The 18,201-nt window shown below is 38.0% G+C and overlaps 1 protein-coding gene across 1 annotated transcript in view; it reads right to left on the reverse strand.

Moving 5' to 3' along the window:
- Nucleotides 1-117: 117 nt before the first annotated feature.
- Nucleotides 118-18,201, reverse strand: part of znf106a (zinc finger protein 106a) — a 33,692-nt gene continuing 15,608 nt past the window's right edge. Inside the window, exons 9-22 of the mRNA XM_023285712.3 lie at nt 15,029-15,089; nt 13,789-14,100; nt 12,419-13,148; nt 11,326-11,366; nt 8,922-9,067; nt 8,691-8,825; nt 7,521-7,637; nt 7,217-7,408; nt 5,705-5,767; nt 5,489-5,608; nt 5,311-5,382; nt 4,958-5,029; nt 3,861-4,007; nt 118-1,901 (exon numbers count right to left, since the gene is read on the reverse strand). Of these exons, the coding sequence (XP_023141480.2) occupies nt 1,845-1,901; nt 3,861-4,007; nt 4,958-5,029; nt 5,311-5,382; nt 5,489-5,608; nt 5,705-5,767; nt 7,217-7,408; nt 7,521-7,637; nt 8,691-8,825; nt 8,922-9,067; nt 11,326-11,366; nt 12,419-13,148; nt 13,789-14,100; nt 15,029-15,089 (2,265 nt within the window). The 3' untranslated portion in view covers nt 118-1,844. The remainder of the gene's footprint in view (nt 1,902-3,860; nt 4,008-4,957; nt 5,030-5,310; nt 5,383-5,488; nt 5,609-5,704; nt 5,768-7,216; nt 7,409-7,520; nt 7,638-8,690; nt 8,826-8,921; nt 9,068-11,325; nt 11,367-12,418; nt 13,149-13,788; nt 14,101-15,028; nt 15,090-18,201) is intronic.

The following is an 18,201-nucleotide window of genomic DNA, read 5'->3' on the forward strand; positions in this document are numbered from 1 at the left end:
ACTGTGCTGATAGTCAAGTTGTGTAAATGTATAATGAAAAAGAAATTTTTTTAGCTTCACACGTGCTAACAGTGTTTTATACATCTCGCGACAAAATATTTCACAAAACTGGCCCCATATGAGGACGGCCAACCTGTTCATTTATTTGGCTCCATGCATGTTTTCATATTCCATAAAACTGTAGTGAAAAACAAATTAAAATCAGCATCTTTTCCACATGGCTGCAGTTAAGCTGTATCTATTGGTAAATAAATGCAGTTCTTTGCATTGAACACTAGAGGGCAGGTTCCATATATTATACAGAATTACCACCAAACAGCGCTGAGTAAAAACTGAGGTGTCACAATCAGTTTCTGGTGATGAAACAATGCTGTTTTAAGGCACAAAGGAATCATTTTCATGGATGAAACTTCTAAACGTGACTTTGATACACAGAGATGAGCTTTCAGAGGTTAAATCGATGACCAGAGGTGGACATCAAGAAGACACAAGTTTTCTGCTGTTGCGACATTTTTATTATTAAGAACTTGTTAAATTGCACTTTCTTAAAAAATATCTCTTCACAACTTCGATCACAACTGAAAAACTTGAAGAAACTCAGGAATGCCAGGTAGGAGGTGATGCGCTCGCTTTGCTCGATCATAAAACGACGAGTGAGTGAGGAGAGTTTGGAAGACGCCCCCAAGACAGCTTCAAACTAATCTGCTAAAGAGAACATCAGCCGGGCTTTCAAGCTGCTTTAAAAATGGGTTTCCTTCATGTTACCTGTTTTTAAGAGGGTGAGGTATGGCATGGGAGATGAATTCTAATTCTTCCCTCCAAGATCTTCCATCAAACACCTCCTCTGAACAACCTTCACCTCCACACTTCATTAGAAAACTATCTTCACTGTGGAAAATTAAAAAACAGCCTTCCGCTCGATGCTCCGAATATAAAATAACAGTGTCTCACGCTCACACTCTTGGAAAACAAGACTCCGTCAATGATTACGAGGAATAAATCCACACAGATAAACACATGTAGGAACACACAATCACACCACCGCGTCCACGCCTCGGCTCCGTTATCACTGCAAATGGAAATCCTCAAATGGCAACCTCAGGCCGAGTCACACCACAAAGTCCCTCCACACCTAAATATCACCCAAATGAGCAACAGATCAAAGAAATAAACTGCTAACGAAATGTGAAGACTCTCAGAATTTTTTTCTCCAGAAAATAAAATAAAAGCCAAACCAAAAATCAATAAACCTTCAGTGAATCACACCATTACCTGGGAGACGACGCCGTGAATTTCACTGTGAAAATCGCAAAAAAAAAAACAAAAAACAAAACTAAAAGGTTGCTCAACATGACACATCACAACTGCACAACAACAATAAAAACATCTCTGAACCCATGCCATAAAGTAGCCAACAAATCCGGAAGACGATTATTGGTTTTTGTTGCAGCTTCCAACAGCAAAGCAAAGCAAATCTCCTCAGATACCGGCAACACTGGAAGTTTCTTCAATAAAAAAAAGTCATGTGTTTCTTCGTCGTACTTTGGTCAGTTAAAAAGGAGCTGCAGTGGTCAGACAGAAAGAGAGGGAGGCGTGTTTTGTCGAACGTTAAAAAAAAACAAACAACAAAAACAACAAAACAACGGCACAACCAACCTCCTTTCATGATTGTATTATGGTTGGATTCCAACACCGAACATAAAGGATGGAGTCGTCGGACGCCACTCAGAGGTCGAGTGGGTCCCGAGAACTTCCCCCCCCAATATGGGAGGTTAACGGGGGTAAAGATTGCAGGAAAAGGGTAAAAGAGCTCCGGCAGAAAGGGTGATTTCCACCAGCAGATCTTAAGGCTCCACTTCGGTTTCTTCCTCAGCATGTTTCTGCATGTGCACCTGCATCCCCTGCAACAGAAAAAAAAAACATTTTCAGACTTTGATGCTTCATTAATCTGTTAAAATGACGACAATTTTTAATTCAGAAAGAGTTCACTTTTCTGTTAACCTTTCTCTGCTTCATTTAAATCTTCCACAGTACCAGAGAGCCACTGTAGAATAAAGTACATTAATGCAACATGGAAAAAAAACCCCTTCTCCATGTTTTCTGATGCTGCAGGTTTTTAATAATCTCAGAGGAAATAATCCTAAACAGCTGCAAGCAACAACCTTCAGCTCCTGTTAACATCTAGTGGTGGAAAAACTGACCACATTTTTTTAAATTGATGAGTATCATGAATCTAAGCTATGAGTGTTGCAGTGTAGTTTCATTATAAGAATCAGAAATACTTAAATTATAATACTAAATTTAAGCAGTAAAAAAAAATCAACATTAGTAGAAAAACATGTCCTAAAAATTTAAACATAAGTAGAAGAGCATAAAATGTAAAAATATAAGAGGAAAATAAAAATGGAAGTAGCCATGTAATAATAATAGATTTCTAACTGAGTTATTGCACAAAGTGAAGATGAGTTAATTATTATGATGGAAATTTAAATTATTAGCCTAATAGTGCTAATTGTAGCCTAAAAAAAGCTGTTGTCCTCCATCTATTTCTACTCTATTTGACTATTTATCAGTGTTTTTGATTTATTTACACTAATGTTCAAATGTTTGGGGGTCACCCAGACAAGTTCATGTTTTCCTAACATATGTCCTAACATAACTGCACAAGGTTTTTCTAATCATCAATTAGCCTTTCAACACCATTAGTTAACACAATGTAGCATTAGAACACAGGAGTGATGGTTGCTGGAAATGTTCCTCTGCACCCCTATGTAGATATTCCATTAAAAATTCAGCTGTTTCCAGCTAGAATAGTCATTTACCACATTAACAATGTCTACACTGGATTTATCATTCATTTAATGTTATCTTCATTGAAAAAATGATCTAAGGGACCCCAAACTTTTGAACGGTTGTGTATGTAGTTTTATGAGGACATGTCTGGTCACCTGATGTTGCTGTTTTACATGAGAATTCATGTTAAAAGGAGGTTGAATCATGAACGGAGATCACAGAACCCTCAATATAATAAAAGGCTGCGCTGTCATAATTAACCCTCCTGTTGTCTTCATTTACAGGCACCAAAAAATATTGTTTCCTTGTCTGAAAAAAATGCAAAAATTCAGCAAAAAAATACCTAAATGTCTGAACATTTGCAAAACCTTCAGGAACAAAATTCCAATAATTCCTTTAAAGTTTCCCTTAAAAGTTTTATTTAAAAAAAAAACAACCCAAATTTGGCAAGAAAATTCTTGTAAGTATTTCAAAAAATGAGTAAAAATCTTCCCAAAAAAAAAAAGCTAAAAATATCTAAAGTGATTACATATATATCAGTAAATCTTCCAATACTTTCTTTAAGAACATTCACAAAAAAAAATCAACCAAAATCCAGCGTATTTCGCTGGATTTTGGTTTATTTTTTTGTGAATGCTCTTAAAGAAATATTTTTTTTCCACCAAAAAATGTTTAAAAATTTCTCAAAAATTTTGAAAATGTGGACATCCGAAGTTTCACTGTGAAAATATATTTAATGGGTCAATTTGACCCGCAGGACGACACGAGGGTTAAAGCTGTGCACAAACTCATATATGCATCAGAGAACATTTTAATGAATCCGTGCGTTTCTGTCAGTTCTTGTACAGACTAAATGCTGCTGGAAAGTGTCCGTCTCAGCTGTTGATTCTAAACTCCTGATTGCTGTCATCAGCACTAAACCGCTGACAGGTGAAGTCAATGACACTGATCAGCTCGTTACAACGTTCAGGTTCCTGGCATTCATGTTGATGCTACGACCTAAACACTGTGATGAAGAACTTGCAGCTGTCCGACTTAAGACGACAACATCCTGAGCGTGTTTATACCTGCTTGGAGCTGTTGCGTGAACAGAAAAACTCCTCACAGTTTTTCCAGCGGCACTTGATGGTCTGGAGTTTGGCTCCGGTGTGGTCTTTGATCAGGTGCTGCTGCAGATGTTCCGTCAGGCCGAAGACCAGCGAGCAGCCGTGCCACTGACAATACAACATTAACGATAAGTACAGCAGGAGAGGATATTTTTAATTGAAATACCTCTTCAGATCAGATAAAAAGTAAGGGAAGAGGTGTAGTATTGAACTGATGGTGGAAATACACTACCAGTCACAAGTTTGGACACCTTCTCATTCAATGCTTTATTATTTGTAGTATTTTCTACTTTGTAGATTAATACTAAATATTAATGCTTTTTTGTTCACAACATAATTCCATCTGTATTCTTTGATAGTTTTGATGTCTTCAGTATGAATTAATTGAATGAGACGGTGTGTTGACTGGTAGTGTAAGCAGGACACTAGAATTGGAAAATTGCCAAAAATAAACTGAATTACACAATAAATAATTTGCACCAGATTCTGTACAAAAAAAATATGATTATTCTGTAGGGCAACATGAGACCTGTAATAATGCATTTGTCTATCTAGCACTGTATTTAGCTACATTTGTATTTTATCCATTCCATTTTGATATTATAAACAGAATTATTTACTTACTTAATTTAAAATTTTTCATTTTGGTATTTATTTATTTATGTAGCTGTTATTTATTTACTGACCTTTATTTTTATTTATTCTTTTGTTTATATATATATATATATATATATATATATATATATATATATATATATATATATATAAATGAGCTACGATGGTGCAGTGTGTGACTGTTTGCAAATATGTGTTCTGCTGTAAAATCAAAGATATTGTATGGAAAGATATTGTAGAAAAAAAACATTCGACTATCAAAAACATGACTGTGAACACTGAAAATGTCTTAACTTTAGTCTTCTAAACCCCCCAAAAGCCTACTTGTCTTTTCACCAAGTCACCAAAATGGCACTGTTAATCAGCCAGAAAGTGTAAAACCACAATCACCAGATTATAAACTCGTATCTACAACTTCTCCCTTCGTCTCTCAGCTGTCTTACCCAGCATCGGTAGTTCTGCATCAGGTTCAGCTTGACGGCCTGAATGCTGCCGTCATAACAACCTGTGTAGATCTGAAACACAAAAGTTTAGCATTTTAGCTCATGTTTTCCCAAAATGTGCAACAAAACCTGCAACTTCTCAGTACAGTTAAGGGACTCTAATCACAGCAAAACTTCCCATAGGCATTAGTAAATATTCTATCTGAGGAGGTAAAATGTGGAAAACGTTTTTCATTCATCTGGTAACATTTAAAAGCCAATTAAATGTGTTGATTTTTACTAGATTACAGTCAGAAACAATGATTTTTGTAGCTAAAATGAGTGTCTAATGCTTGAATAATGAGGTTTCTCACCATGTTCTTGTGGACAGACATACACATCACCATGTCCTTGTGTCCACCGTAAACCTGCAGCTGCTCATGAGACTGTGGACAGAAATAATCCCAACCTTTTAGACAATAGAAGCCTGTGTTTCATGGAGAAACTAACATTGTAATATCATTTAAAGGCAGCTGGTTTGGGGATGCAGACCTGCAGGTCATAGACTCGGACCAGTTTATCGAGGCAGGCGGTTACCATCACTTTCCCCAGGACCGCTACCACGGTAACAGCATGACTATGGCCTTTATAGACCCGAACCAGCTCCCCTGTCTGGAATACAGTCAATGAAATATTTCTCAACATTATCTGTGTGCATACGGATTTTTATAAGAAAATAAAACACCTAAGACGTGTAAATAAACTCACGTGGATGTTGTGTGCGTGGACACACTGATCACTGGATCCACTAAACACCAGATCATTGACCACCTGAGAGAGAACAGAGGAAAGAAATGTTCAAATTCCTCAAAAACCTCCATTCTAAGCAGCAAGAAAATGCACATTAAACAAGAATTAGCCCTGAAAAACTGGATCTTGGTAAGTTTTATTTTCTGCACTGCAAAAACTCAAAATCCTACCAACTCTATTTGTCTTATTTTTAGTCAAAATGTCTCATCCCACTTGATTTAAGATAAATTCACTTCACTAGTGACATTTCACCAGATGGAGGGACTTGTTTTAAGGCAATGCATCTTAAATATCTTGTTAAGTCAAACAATCTTGAAATTATCTTGTTTTGAGTTGTATTTTACATGAAACAAGGTTCATTTTACTTTTCATACATTTTTCAAGCTGAGGTGTTATTTGTAGAAGCTACACAATCATGATATAAGAAATAAACTTAACTAGATTCAAGTAAATGCGTTTTATTGGAAAATCACCAATTAGATCATATTGTCAAGTTTGCTAATGCATTGCATTCAAATTCGAAAAATAAATAGTTAACTTCAATACTAGACTTGTTTACATGGTGTAGAGTTATTTATAAATGAGGGACTAAGAACCATGGTCATATTTGCAACCAATGTATTTTCAACCAACCGTACACGGACGAATATCTTAAAATGTTTAAATCACATTTTTTAATCTTGTTTCAAGGACAAGGTGGTCTTAAATCTAGAGTCATGTTGCTGTTATACAACCTAAAATAAGTCAAATACATCTTAAATTTTGTACTCAACACGAATGTTTAAAAAGCAAATGCCTACTTGGGAGTTAAAAACACTTGCTTGGCTTACCCTAAAACATAACACCTCCAAATGCTGTCAAAACACGACTAAATATTAGGATTTCTAACTAACTGTGAGAAGACATTATATCTCAAAATGCTTCAATTAAAACAGCATCTAGAGAAGTGCCACTATAATACAACTCAAAATAAGTTTAATACATCTCAAATTAGGAGGTTACATGAAAGCAAAAATCTATTTTTGAGTGAAAAAATACCATTTTTTTTTAGCATGTCTGGCTTATTTTAAGACACCTAAGCTTGACAATCCTGGTAAAATAGAGCTTAAAATAAGTTTCCTCAGCTAATTTTAAGATCTCGATATTCTAACTATTGTATCTTATTTCAAGGAATCTTACCAAGCCATTTTTCACTTGTTCTATTGGCAGATTTTTTCACTTATTTCAAGGTAAAAGTTCCTTGAAATAAGTTTTTTTTTCTTATTTTGAGAGGAGCATTTATTCCAGTGTGCTGATGCATTATTCATCTCCAAAACAAACAAATATCCACATAGACCCACTTGTGTGCTACATATCCTCCAATTCTACACAACCCGAAAGTCTAAATTCAGCCCTTTAAATATGCTTTGTGTTTCTGTGAATTCTCCTGCTTCTTCCTCTCCAGTGTCTGAGACTTCATCCCTGACCCACCTTCATGCAGAGCACGGTCTTGGTGTGACCCTCCAGCGTCCTCAGCAGCAGTCCGTTCTTGGCGTCCCTCACGCTGATGGTGTTGTCGAAGGATCCGACCAGCAGGATCCTCCGAGCTCCTTCCTGAGACGAAGCCAGGCAGCTGACGGCTCGCGGCGCGTGGCACTCGAACACGTCCATCTGCTTGTTAGACTGAACAAAAAACAGCAAAATTAATCATTTTCATGGTTGAATGTCATGGTAAAATGTTGAAAAACGTCAGTGGTGTTGGTGTTTTACGGACATTTTCTACTGGATTTCTCACCTTGAGGTTGAAGGTGACCACGGTGCCGTTGCCCAGACCAGCGTACAAAGTTCTCCAGCGGCTGTGAAGGCAGAGGACTCGGTCTGACAGACAGAACTGCTGCTCCAGTTCTCGAGTCTGTGGACAAGAAGGAACATTACAGAGCGTCCACGGAAGCCACAATTCAGCATTACTCTGAGAGAAAATTAACGTTTTCACCATCTGAACAACAAAGATCACTAGCAGATCCGAATATCTTCTCTTTTTAAATTAAAAAAATTGCCTTCAAACTCTGAGGGGCTTTGAACTACTCATTCATGATACATTTCTGTTAAAAAACATAAATCTAAGCTGATACTTATTCTACACTCTCATTTTTATTTTAAAGTTCTTTTTTGGCCTTTTGTTGGCTTTATTAGATATGTTAGTCGAGTGGCAGACACAGTCCCTGTTTATGAGTTGACCAGTTGAGCCACCTGGGCGCACTACATGTCTCATTTTAAAGTCATGAAAAATAACCATCTGCATTAGTCAGATTCTGTCAAAAACAGAAAAATTCTGTGCTCCTCGACACAACTGTAGAGCCGTTAGTGACACAGCAGCAACCAACAGTAAATTGGCAAAAATCCAGGAACTTTTCAGCTGAACTGCAGGCAGTGAAACAAATGAAGAATGTAAATAGTAAATTATCTGTACTATGTAGAGCCAGTATTGGCAGCACATGTTGATTCCAGGTTGTTCCAAATTGTTGTTAAATAAAATAATCAAATAATTCAGAATTTCGTTGATTCTTTTTGTATGATTTATGGCGTTACAGTTGTCCCTCGTCATATTGCGATTCACTTTTTGTGGTCTCACAATCGCAGGTTTTTAAATTGTATATATCTAATTTTGCATTGCAGATTTTTCGCTGTATCGCGGGATTTTGTGATATACAGTACGGTTATTTTTATATAATTATTATTATTTTTGTGGGAAAACAAGCATTTTCTAGCCTAAAAATATGGAAAAAATAATAATGAAAGCGGCCGTAGCATCAGTCTCTTACGAACAGAAAACACCCAGAAACTGCTCAGAGTTTAGAGGATTAAAACACTAAACACCAATTTTGCTCACATATTAGACAAAATGACTTGGTGTGGCTCCAAACAGCAGTTTTTAACAGAAGATGTGCTTTGTTTTTTTCTTCACCTTGAGACTGTAGCAGCGTATGGTCTGATCACTGGAACCAGAATAAAGGCGATGATGGAGTCCAGGAGCTGCAGACACCGACAGGCAGCTCACTTTGGAGCTGTGGCCCTCGAACACACCGACACATTTATGGCTCTGCAACAAAACAAACAAAAAAAAACCAAACATTTATAGTAGATATTAAAGCACATCCTGACAAACCAGTAGAAGGAATCTTTTGTCTTTACACACCACCAGGTCAAAGGCTTTGACGGTTCGATCTCCTGAACACGTGTACAGCAGCCCCTTGTGGATGTGCATCGCGTTTACGGCCTCCTGGTGGCCCTCGAACGCACCGTCGGTGGGCATATCGTCCTCGCCGTGGTCGGAGGACGCATCTGGGAAACACAAACAAAAGATATATGCAGCACATGAGCACAAGCATCAAACACTGTAGAAAATGTGTAAGTTTCCTCTTTTTGGATGAAGGAAATACCAACAGGGGACTTTCTCACTTCATTTTAACATCATTTAGAGCAGGGGTCTCAAACTCATTTTAGTTCAGGGGCTACATTCAGCCCAATTTGATCTAAAGTGGGCCGGACAAGTAAAATCACAGCATATTAACATATAAATAAAAACAAGTCCAAATTTTTCCCTTTGTTTTAGTGCAAAAAAGTACGTTCTGAAAATGTTCACATTAAAGGAATTATCTTTTCACAAAACATCATGAACAACCTGAAACTTCTTGAGAAAAATAAATTCAATTTCAAAAACATCATGCCTCATTTTATCATTTACACATTACAACTTACAGATCACAGAGTATCTATAAAGGAACAAAACATTTAGCCACAGGTATCTGGAACTGAATGATGTAGTATTTTACTTTAAAAAAGACACAAACAACAAAAACAAGACAAAAATATTACCAAAACAACAAAAAAAAGAGACAAACAACACAATACAAAACAAAAAAGAGACAAAAACTTAGACAAAAAAAGTTACAAAATGACAAAGAAATGGACAAACGACACAAATGAGGCAGAAAATTACACAAATGACACCACAAATGACAAAACCAAGAAACAAAATGGCAATAAAGTAGACAAAAATGACAAGATAGACAAAAAGTAAATACAAAACAACAAAAACATTACACAAACAACAAATAAAGCAAGACACAAAATGAGAAAAATAGGACAAAACACAAATCGAGACAAAAAGGACACACAAAACGGCAACAACAAGAGACAAACAAAAAGTAAGACAAAAAAACCACCAAAAACAAAGACAAAAAATGATTTTAAAAAATGAGACAACACAAAAGACAAAAAAATTAGACAAAAAAGTTACAAAGCGACAAATAAATGGACAAAGGACACAAGCTAGACAAAAAAACTACACAAATGACAAAAACGAGACCAAAAATGACAAAAGCGAGAAACAAAATGGCAAAAAAATAGACAAAAAACACAAGCGAGACAAAAGGGAAACACACAACGACAAAAACGAGAAACTAAATGACAAAAACATGAGACAAATGAAAAAAGTCAGACAAAAAAACAACAAAAACAAGACAATATATTACAAAAAAAGAGACACAAAATGACAAAAGAACAATGAGCAATATAGTACTTCACTTTATGACTAAAACAACTTGTCATGGTCTAGAAATTATTTTAAATTTATAGTTTTACAAATTTACAATTTGCAGTTAATGTCTTCTCGGTTATTTTTACGCTTTTCAAGTTGTCTAGCGGGCCGGATTGGAGCCTCTGGTGGGCCGGTTTTGGCCCGTGGGCCACATGTTTGACACCCCTGATTTAGAGGATTTAGTCCATGTGTGTGTCCAACAGCTAACTCTTCATAAATCCATTAGCAGACAGCAGAAGTCAAGTTAAATAATCAGATTCCCAGTCTCATTCATCACTGGACTCATTCAGCTGCAGCGTCTCCTCTCAGCTCTATGAATATCCTGCCCATAAAAAGTAACTTGGGCTCTCCAGAGTCTATTTTAATTCCAGTCTGGCATTTCTAATTCTGGCTGCTCAGAATGTAATCTGATTTTATGCTTTCAGAGGACAGGATGACCAGCAGGGTGTAATTTTTCTCTGCAAAATGTCAATCATTGCTGGAGAAATAAAAACTAACGTCAAGAATAAAAACCAAATGTATGGATTTCTTCTCATTTTTCAGATCAGCAGAGACGCATCCAAACATTTCTGTAATCAGATATTCAGACACTCTTTGTGCCATTTTATTCTGAACAAAACTATTTCTATCAGAATAATATCTGAAATGACCTAAGAGCTCATATTCTTCACGTATGCAGGTTTACGATGATACTTTTGGGGATCTACTAGAATAAAATACTAACACTCATGTCTATGATCAAGTGAACAAGAAAAACATGTTGACATATGCGATTAGTTCGCTTTTGAAAACCATTTTGAAGCGCATTTTCTGCAAATTTACAGCTTTTAGACATTTTACTTGTACAAAAAAGGCTTTAACACACTAAAGGAAAAAGAAAGAACTCAAAAAGTACAATACAGGCTCTTTAAAAAAGTTTACAGCGTACAAACTACTTGTTTTTAAGTACAGCCTGATAATACTAATAATAACAAGAACAGCTGTGTAGAGACGAACATACCTGATGAGTTCTTGGGCTGTGTGGTGGCAAACGGCAAATCACTGAGGAGAGAAAAGTCAAAAATAGTCAAATACTAGTTTTTATGAACGAAGACGACCTTAAAACACAGGTCTAAGATGCTTTAATTCTAAAAAAGTGCATTATAATTTAAAACGAGTTAAATTATAGAGTGTTGAGTTAGAGTTTCACAAGGTATTTAGGTACAGTAACATTTCTATGCAGCTTTATCACATTACAAAGTTAGCTTTAATGTGACTGTATTAAATGTTCATTGTACATTTTGCTTACAATTGAACTTTATTTTTTAAAAGCTGAATGACATTGGCAATACAAGTACAGGAGAAGGGTTTCTAAAGTACAATTTCTACAATTTCATTTATCCAAAGTGACGTACATTGAAGAGGTAAAGTAAATGTAGTAAACGTTTTGTGTAATGGGTTACAGTTAACAGTTTTTTTTTTTTATACAGTTTTAAAAAATGTTGTTTGACTGTGTGAATGCACCAACAGGATTGCTGCTTAATATCGAACAACAAATAGTATGTTTAACAAGAATATTAATGGTGTAAAACCCACTGTTGCAAAAATACAAAATCAATTTTTATTATTATAGCTTTCTATTATTTGTATGTGTATATATATATATATATATATATATATATATATATATATATATATATATATAAATAAAAGTTTAGTTTTTTTAAATTTTTTGTCATTTTTTCTATATAATTTTTTTTGTTTATTTATTAATTTTTTATTTTTGCTCATTTTTTTCTATATTTGGGTCTTAAAGGTTAAAGAATAAATCCTAAGAAATGACAATAAAGGAATTCTATTAAATTCTATCATGAACACAAATTGTCAGTTTTTCCACTTTAGTTGCAATTCAAATCCAACTTTTTATTCATTTTAGACAACCGTTACCAAACTATCTCAAATTAAAGTCCTTTATTTGCTTGTTCTGGAGCATTTGACAAAATCCTCACCAGGAAATCACAGACTGGACACTGAGCCACGAGCGCTCAGAAGTTGTGAAATGGTTGAAAGCTTTGGGAAAGACGTAATAAGAATTCGTTTTACTAAGGGCTCACCTCTCAGAAGACTTGCACAGATCCATGTCACTGGTGGAGGAGACCTCGTTGCAGGCCAGGCTGGAGGAGTCTGGAGCTGGAGGTTGAAGCAGAAGCGGGGCGTCCATGTGGGGCTGCTGACAGGTGACCTCCATACTTTCCTCTGAATCCAAAGTCACCATAAAATGAGTAGTGGCCGCCTGAGGAAGCTCTACCATGTCTTTGTGGTTGACATTCTCAGCTTTGACCGTCGTCCTGAGCGCCTTCACGTCACCGTCTTTATCTTCTGTGGGGAGACTGGAGGTGCTGACCTGAGACCCTCCGCTGGGTCTCCGTCGCGGTCGGAGGAATCTGGGCCTCGACGCCTCTTCGTCCATCTCGGTGTCGGTGCTCTCCGGCTGCTCCAGGCCCAGAGCCTTCTTCAGCGCTTTCCTCTTCTTCAGCTTCCTCACGCGCTTCCCGGCCCTCAGCTCGGACGGAGAGGTCGGCATGTTCAGGGCTGAAGGCGCCAACGGAGGCTGGAAGGAGTGCGAGTCAGTAACTTCAGAGCTTCTCCTGCTGGTAGACAGAGGTTTTATGCAGGGCTTGGAGTCAGGAGAAGATGTCAGGCAGCTCCTCGCCGCCTGAACGCCCTTTTCTGTCATCTCCACCAGTCCCTGCAGCTTCTCTTTGTAGTCTGCAGGCTCGACATAGTTAGTCTGGTACGGCTCAGGTTTTCTTTCAGGAGACGGCGGAAAGTTCAAGGGAGGATCTGCAAAGAGTGTGCGATGCACATGGATCAAGACACTGCAGATTTAAAAATTTAATTAACTTCAATACTGAAAAATTGCAAGGAGAGTTTTTCGTTCTGCATTTATGCTTGCTTAACCGTCTCAACCAGTCAGTTTAAAAGGCAGGTCACCTCTAAAAAAATCCCAAAATTACACCATTTATCGGAGCCAAAAAACTGCAGACCGAAACAATTATGTGATTTTCAACTTGTGTGACGGTCCTTAAACTACTCATCTGTGATGTGCCGCTCTGTCAGAAAACATGCCAAAAGCTAAGCTTGAAATTCCTTTATTCTACTTGTCTTATTTAAAAAAAATCTCCAAAAACAAGCCATTTGCATTAACTGTTTTGAGTAAAAAACAAAAAATTGGTGCTACTTAGTGCATCTGTGAAGCGATGACAGACAGAGCAGCGACCAAAAATCAAGTAAGCAATTTTTGAACAAACTCTGTTGAACTGCAGGCTCTGTTTAAACAGAACAGATAGGAGACAAGAGTGAAAATAAAATAAAAAGCTCAGTAAAAGACATATTGTATGTACAGTCCCCACACTTTTACAGTATTGATAACATCTGTGGACACTTGGAATTAAATTGTGATGAACTAATTGAACATTGTTACCTGACTGAGAGGTCGTGGCGGCAGCGACTGGCAGCTCTGGAGTGGTGCTGTGAGCGCAGTGGGTCAAACCGTCGGCAGCGTCCAGCTCCTGGCTGACGTGAACCGGAGACTGAGGCTCCTGCTTCACCACCACAGTCATGAAGGGAAGGCTGGAGGAGGGAGGAGAGGCGCATTCTGCAGCTCGACCAGGACTGGAAGCAGCAGAGTCCATGACAGGAGGAAGCAGTGCAGAGGAGGGGATGTGCGGCTCAGCTTCTACTGGATCCATCTTTTCCTCTTTCAGTATGACCTGAGGGGCTTCCTCTGCGGTACCTGTATAAAAAAGCACAATTAAAAGCTGATTTCACTGTTCATTTAACTGTGCACCAAAAAAGGACAAAAAAACCCTCTGTTTGACACATGACAGGGCTGCAGAAAAAAGTGAACAAACTGCAAAAATGTCAGTTTATGTTGGACTTTTGTCACGTCTTGCATATTTTTTCCACTGTCCACTAATCTATAATAAATTTCCTGACATGCATGTCCCTCATATCAGGTAATTTGTCTTTAATTGGTTATTAACGGCAATTACTGAATTAACAACTAATCATTCACAACTCTGCTCAAATCATCAAACTATACTTAAAGCAATAAAAGTAGAATATTATGCAGAATGTTTAACCTCAGAATTATGTCTATTATATAATTAGGCTTTAATTACTGATGTATTAATTGTTACAGCTGGTTAGGATGAATGTGATTTTAATATTTACTGCAGGGAAATTAGTGTAACTTCCTTTTTTTCTGTACAAAAAAGTTAAAAGACTGCAAAAATTTCAGTTCATGTTGGACTTCTGTCACTTTTTGCACATTTTTTCCACTGTCTGTACTGTATCAAATAGAAGTACTTAAAATCCAAGCTGTAGCCTCAACTAATTTTTTTGTTTTGTTTGCAAATTCTCCTTTGCTGCACTTTAACTTTTCTACTATCACACTAGAGGAGACGGCAAACAAAACACAGTTTTAAAGACACAGTTCACATCCTGTTCATTTCATTTTTAGCCGTCTTTGCTCCTCATAGCTCCTTCTGGAAAATGCATGAGCTCTACGACTGCTCCACTGATTCCTGGTGTTGTGATTTAATCATTTTAGTTACAGTTGCATGTAGACTCTGTCAGATTTCCAGTTTAGCCTCATGTGTATTTATTAGCGGTAAAAATTACAGTTTAATCCATTGATTCACACAGACACACGTCCTTACCTTGCATCCCTTTTAGCAGCTCAATCCGCTTGTTTCTCAGCGAGCTCATCTCCTCGTTCATCTGCAGAACAAAACAAGAGCCATTAGAGAGTGAAGATTTCTGCCTGTGTTCAGTTAACCGAGGTGGTAATTATTCCAGAATGACATGAAGACTGCATTAAAAGGTGTTTTTAGGAATACAGGGATACCCTCTTCTTGTCCTCCCAAATCTCCTTGTAACACTGCAGGCAATCCATGACCTTTCTGGCGACCTTAGTGTGCCTGGCAATGTTGGGGTCCTCAGCCTCAAACTTTGCCAATCCCTCCTCTATCAGGGCAAAACCATCTGCTAAGCCCTTGCTTGTAAATCCCCTGGGCTCTGGGGTTGGTGTCTCTTCCTCCTCCTCAATCATCTGCTTTTCCAGTTGAATGAGGTCCTCAGCAGATAACTCCTCTTCATGAGATGCCAGCAGCTCTTTGACATCATCAGCCTCCACCTCCAAATGAAGCTGCTTACTCAGGTCAACAATATTCTCAGTGACGGCCTCAACCGACTCCTCAAAGCCATTGAAATTATTCAGAAACTGGGGACACACATTTTTCCACATACCATTCAAGTTCGTCTGCTGAACTTCATCCCAAGAATCAGAAATGTTCTTTACAGCAGCCAGAATGTCATAAGATTTCCAAAAGTTCATGAGAGTCAAGTCCTTGTCCTTCTCAGTGGCCCTGACAGCCATAGCAAATGTCGTTCGGAGATAGTAGGCCTTGAAAGAGGCAATGACACCTTGGTCCATAGGCTGTAAAAGCGAAGTGGTATCAGGTGGAAGGTAAACCACCTTGACATTAGGATTAAAGTCATCTAAATGGGCAGAGTGACCAGGGGCAGTGTCCAGCAATAGCAACACCTTAAAGGGCAGCCCCGTCAAAGCACAGTACCGCTCCACTTCTGGCACAAAATGGTTGGTGAACCAGTCCTCAAATATCTCAAGCGTCACCCACGCCTTCTTGTTAGACCTCCAGATGATGGGTAGTTGACCCTTCCAGATGCCCTTGAGTGCCCTCGGGTTCTCGGTCAGATACACCAGCAACGGCTTCAGCTTGAAATCACCAGCAGCATTAGCCCCCAGAAGCAAGGTCAGTCTCTCCTTGCTGGCTTTATACCCTGATGCTGTCTCCTCCTCCTTGGCAATGTATGTACGGGCAGGCATACGCTTCCAGAACAAGCCTGTCTCATCCACATTAAACACTTGTTCAGCACAGTAACCCCCCTCCCTAATTATCTCAGCCAAGGCACTAGGAAAATCACTTCTTGCTTTGTAATCACCACTAGCAGCTTCCCGTTGCACCTTGAAGTTATGCAAATTAGCACGAGCCTTAAACCGCATAAACCAACCTTTACTAGCCCCAAACTCTTCACTTTCACTCCCTTCCCCCTTTTCTCTTTTCAATTTCTCAAACAAACTTCTAGCTTTCTCCTGAGTCAACCTGAGGCTCACTGGGATACACCGTTGCTGTTGGTCTTCCAGCCAAAGCACTAATAATCTTTCCATCTCAAGAATGAGACCGCTACGCTGCTTTGTAATCACAGTCGATTTCATAGGAGCAGATCTTCTCACGTGTTCAAGGATACGCTTTTTATCGCCGATAATGGTCGAGACAGTCGTGCGATTTAAGCCAAGCAACCGTCCGATGTTCGTCGGTCTTTCGCCCTTCTCCGAGCGTCTTATTATATCCAGTTTCACTTCCATGGAGATGGCTTTCCTTTTCTTCAAAGCACTGCCACCAGAAGAGTCTGGCGTACGCTTGGGATCCATAACGAAGGGCAAAAAGTTTCCAAAAAACCAACAACACAAACGAAAGAAAGCCAATATTGCACAGTCCAATGTTGAGTACAATCGACGGATGTAAACAAAGCCGTCTTCCTCCTGTGTCGCCGTGTGATGACGTATACTTCCGCTCCGCTCGCCAACGCATTACAGTTCCCGCGCGAAATTTGTTTTAACGTAGGAATGATGGAACGAGACTTTCTTAATAAATTTATGGGAGGTGGCGACTTAACCACGAAACAAGGACGTCGCAAACCCATAACCGACGGTCTCCTAGTGAGATGTGAGGTGTTACGAAAGCAACAACACATGCACACATCTGCTGCAACGGTCAGTGTTGTCAAATCTCGCGATAGAAACAAGCAACCGGCCCCATGGAAACGAGCCCAAAAAAAGCCCAACAGCGGAACCGCCATATGGTGTAACTGAGAGGCCTCTTGACAACAGTATAAACATATTAGTGCTGTCAAACGATTTACGTTTTTAATAAAGGTTAAACACAGGGTTGCTGTGGATTAACTTAAATTAAATAGCATTCATTTTTAATCTATATTAATCGCATTTCATTTTGCATGAGCAGACTCAAGAAAGAAGGGAATATACATATTAATATGTTTATTAAAGACCTTTCAAGGTTCATGTTAACAAAAAAACTTCTCTCCCACTGGCCCACAAAAACATCTATATATATATATTTATTTATTTTTATTGGCTACTGTTTCTTTTGAACATTTCTTTTAGACGTCTATTTTGTGAGCTCGTGTTTTAAGTGTGTTTTTATGTGTTGTATTTTTACTGTTGGAGCCTTGTCGAAACAGAATTTCTGTCACTGTTTAGGACAGAATAAAGTCTATCTATCTATCTATCTATCTATCTATCTATCTATCTATCTATCTATCTATCTATCATCTATCTATCTATCTATCTATCTATCTATCTATCTATCTATCTATCTATCTATCTATCTATCTATCTATCTATCTATCTATCTATCTATCTATCTATCTATCTATCTATCTCTTTTTCGCATTAATGTGGTACTTAAAGCTAGAAGTGCTTTGGGGTAAAGAAAACTCCATCCTGCAGAGTGTGCATATCACTGAATGTCGGTCCACTGTTCTGTCTTGGGGGGCTTTTTTATATTCAAACTTTCCACTTTTTTACAAAATCAGTGTGTAGCTGGAGTCACATTTTAGATGCTTATGAGTTGTTACTAGTTTTAACAAATAGTGTTTTTTCTCTAATATCTCACCCAAAATCAAAGATTAAAGAAGAAAATCACAAAACTGGAAGCAGATTTGTGTGTCAGAGCTTTGTTTTTTCCTCTTTTAATCATTTGTGGAGCCCTCAGCTGTCTCTTCTACC

This window comes from Amphiprion ocellaris, chromosome 20 (assembly GCF_022539595.1).
Source record: "Amphiprion ocellaris isolate individual 3 ecotype Okinawa chromosome 20, ASM2253959v1, whole genome shotgun sequence".
NCBI classification, from domain to species: domain Eukaryota; kingdom Metazoa; phylum Chordata; class Actinopteri; family Pomacentridae; genus Amphiprion; species Amphiprion ocellaris.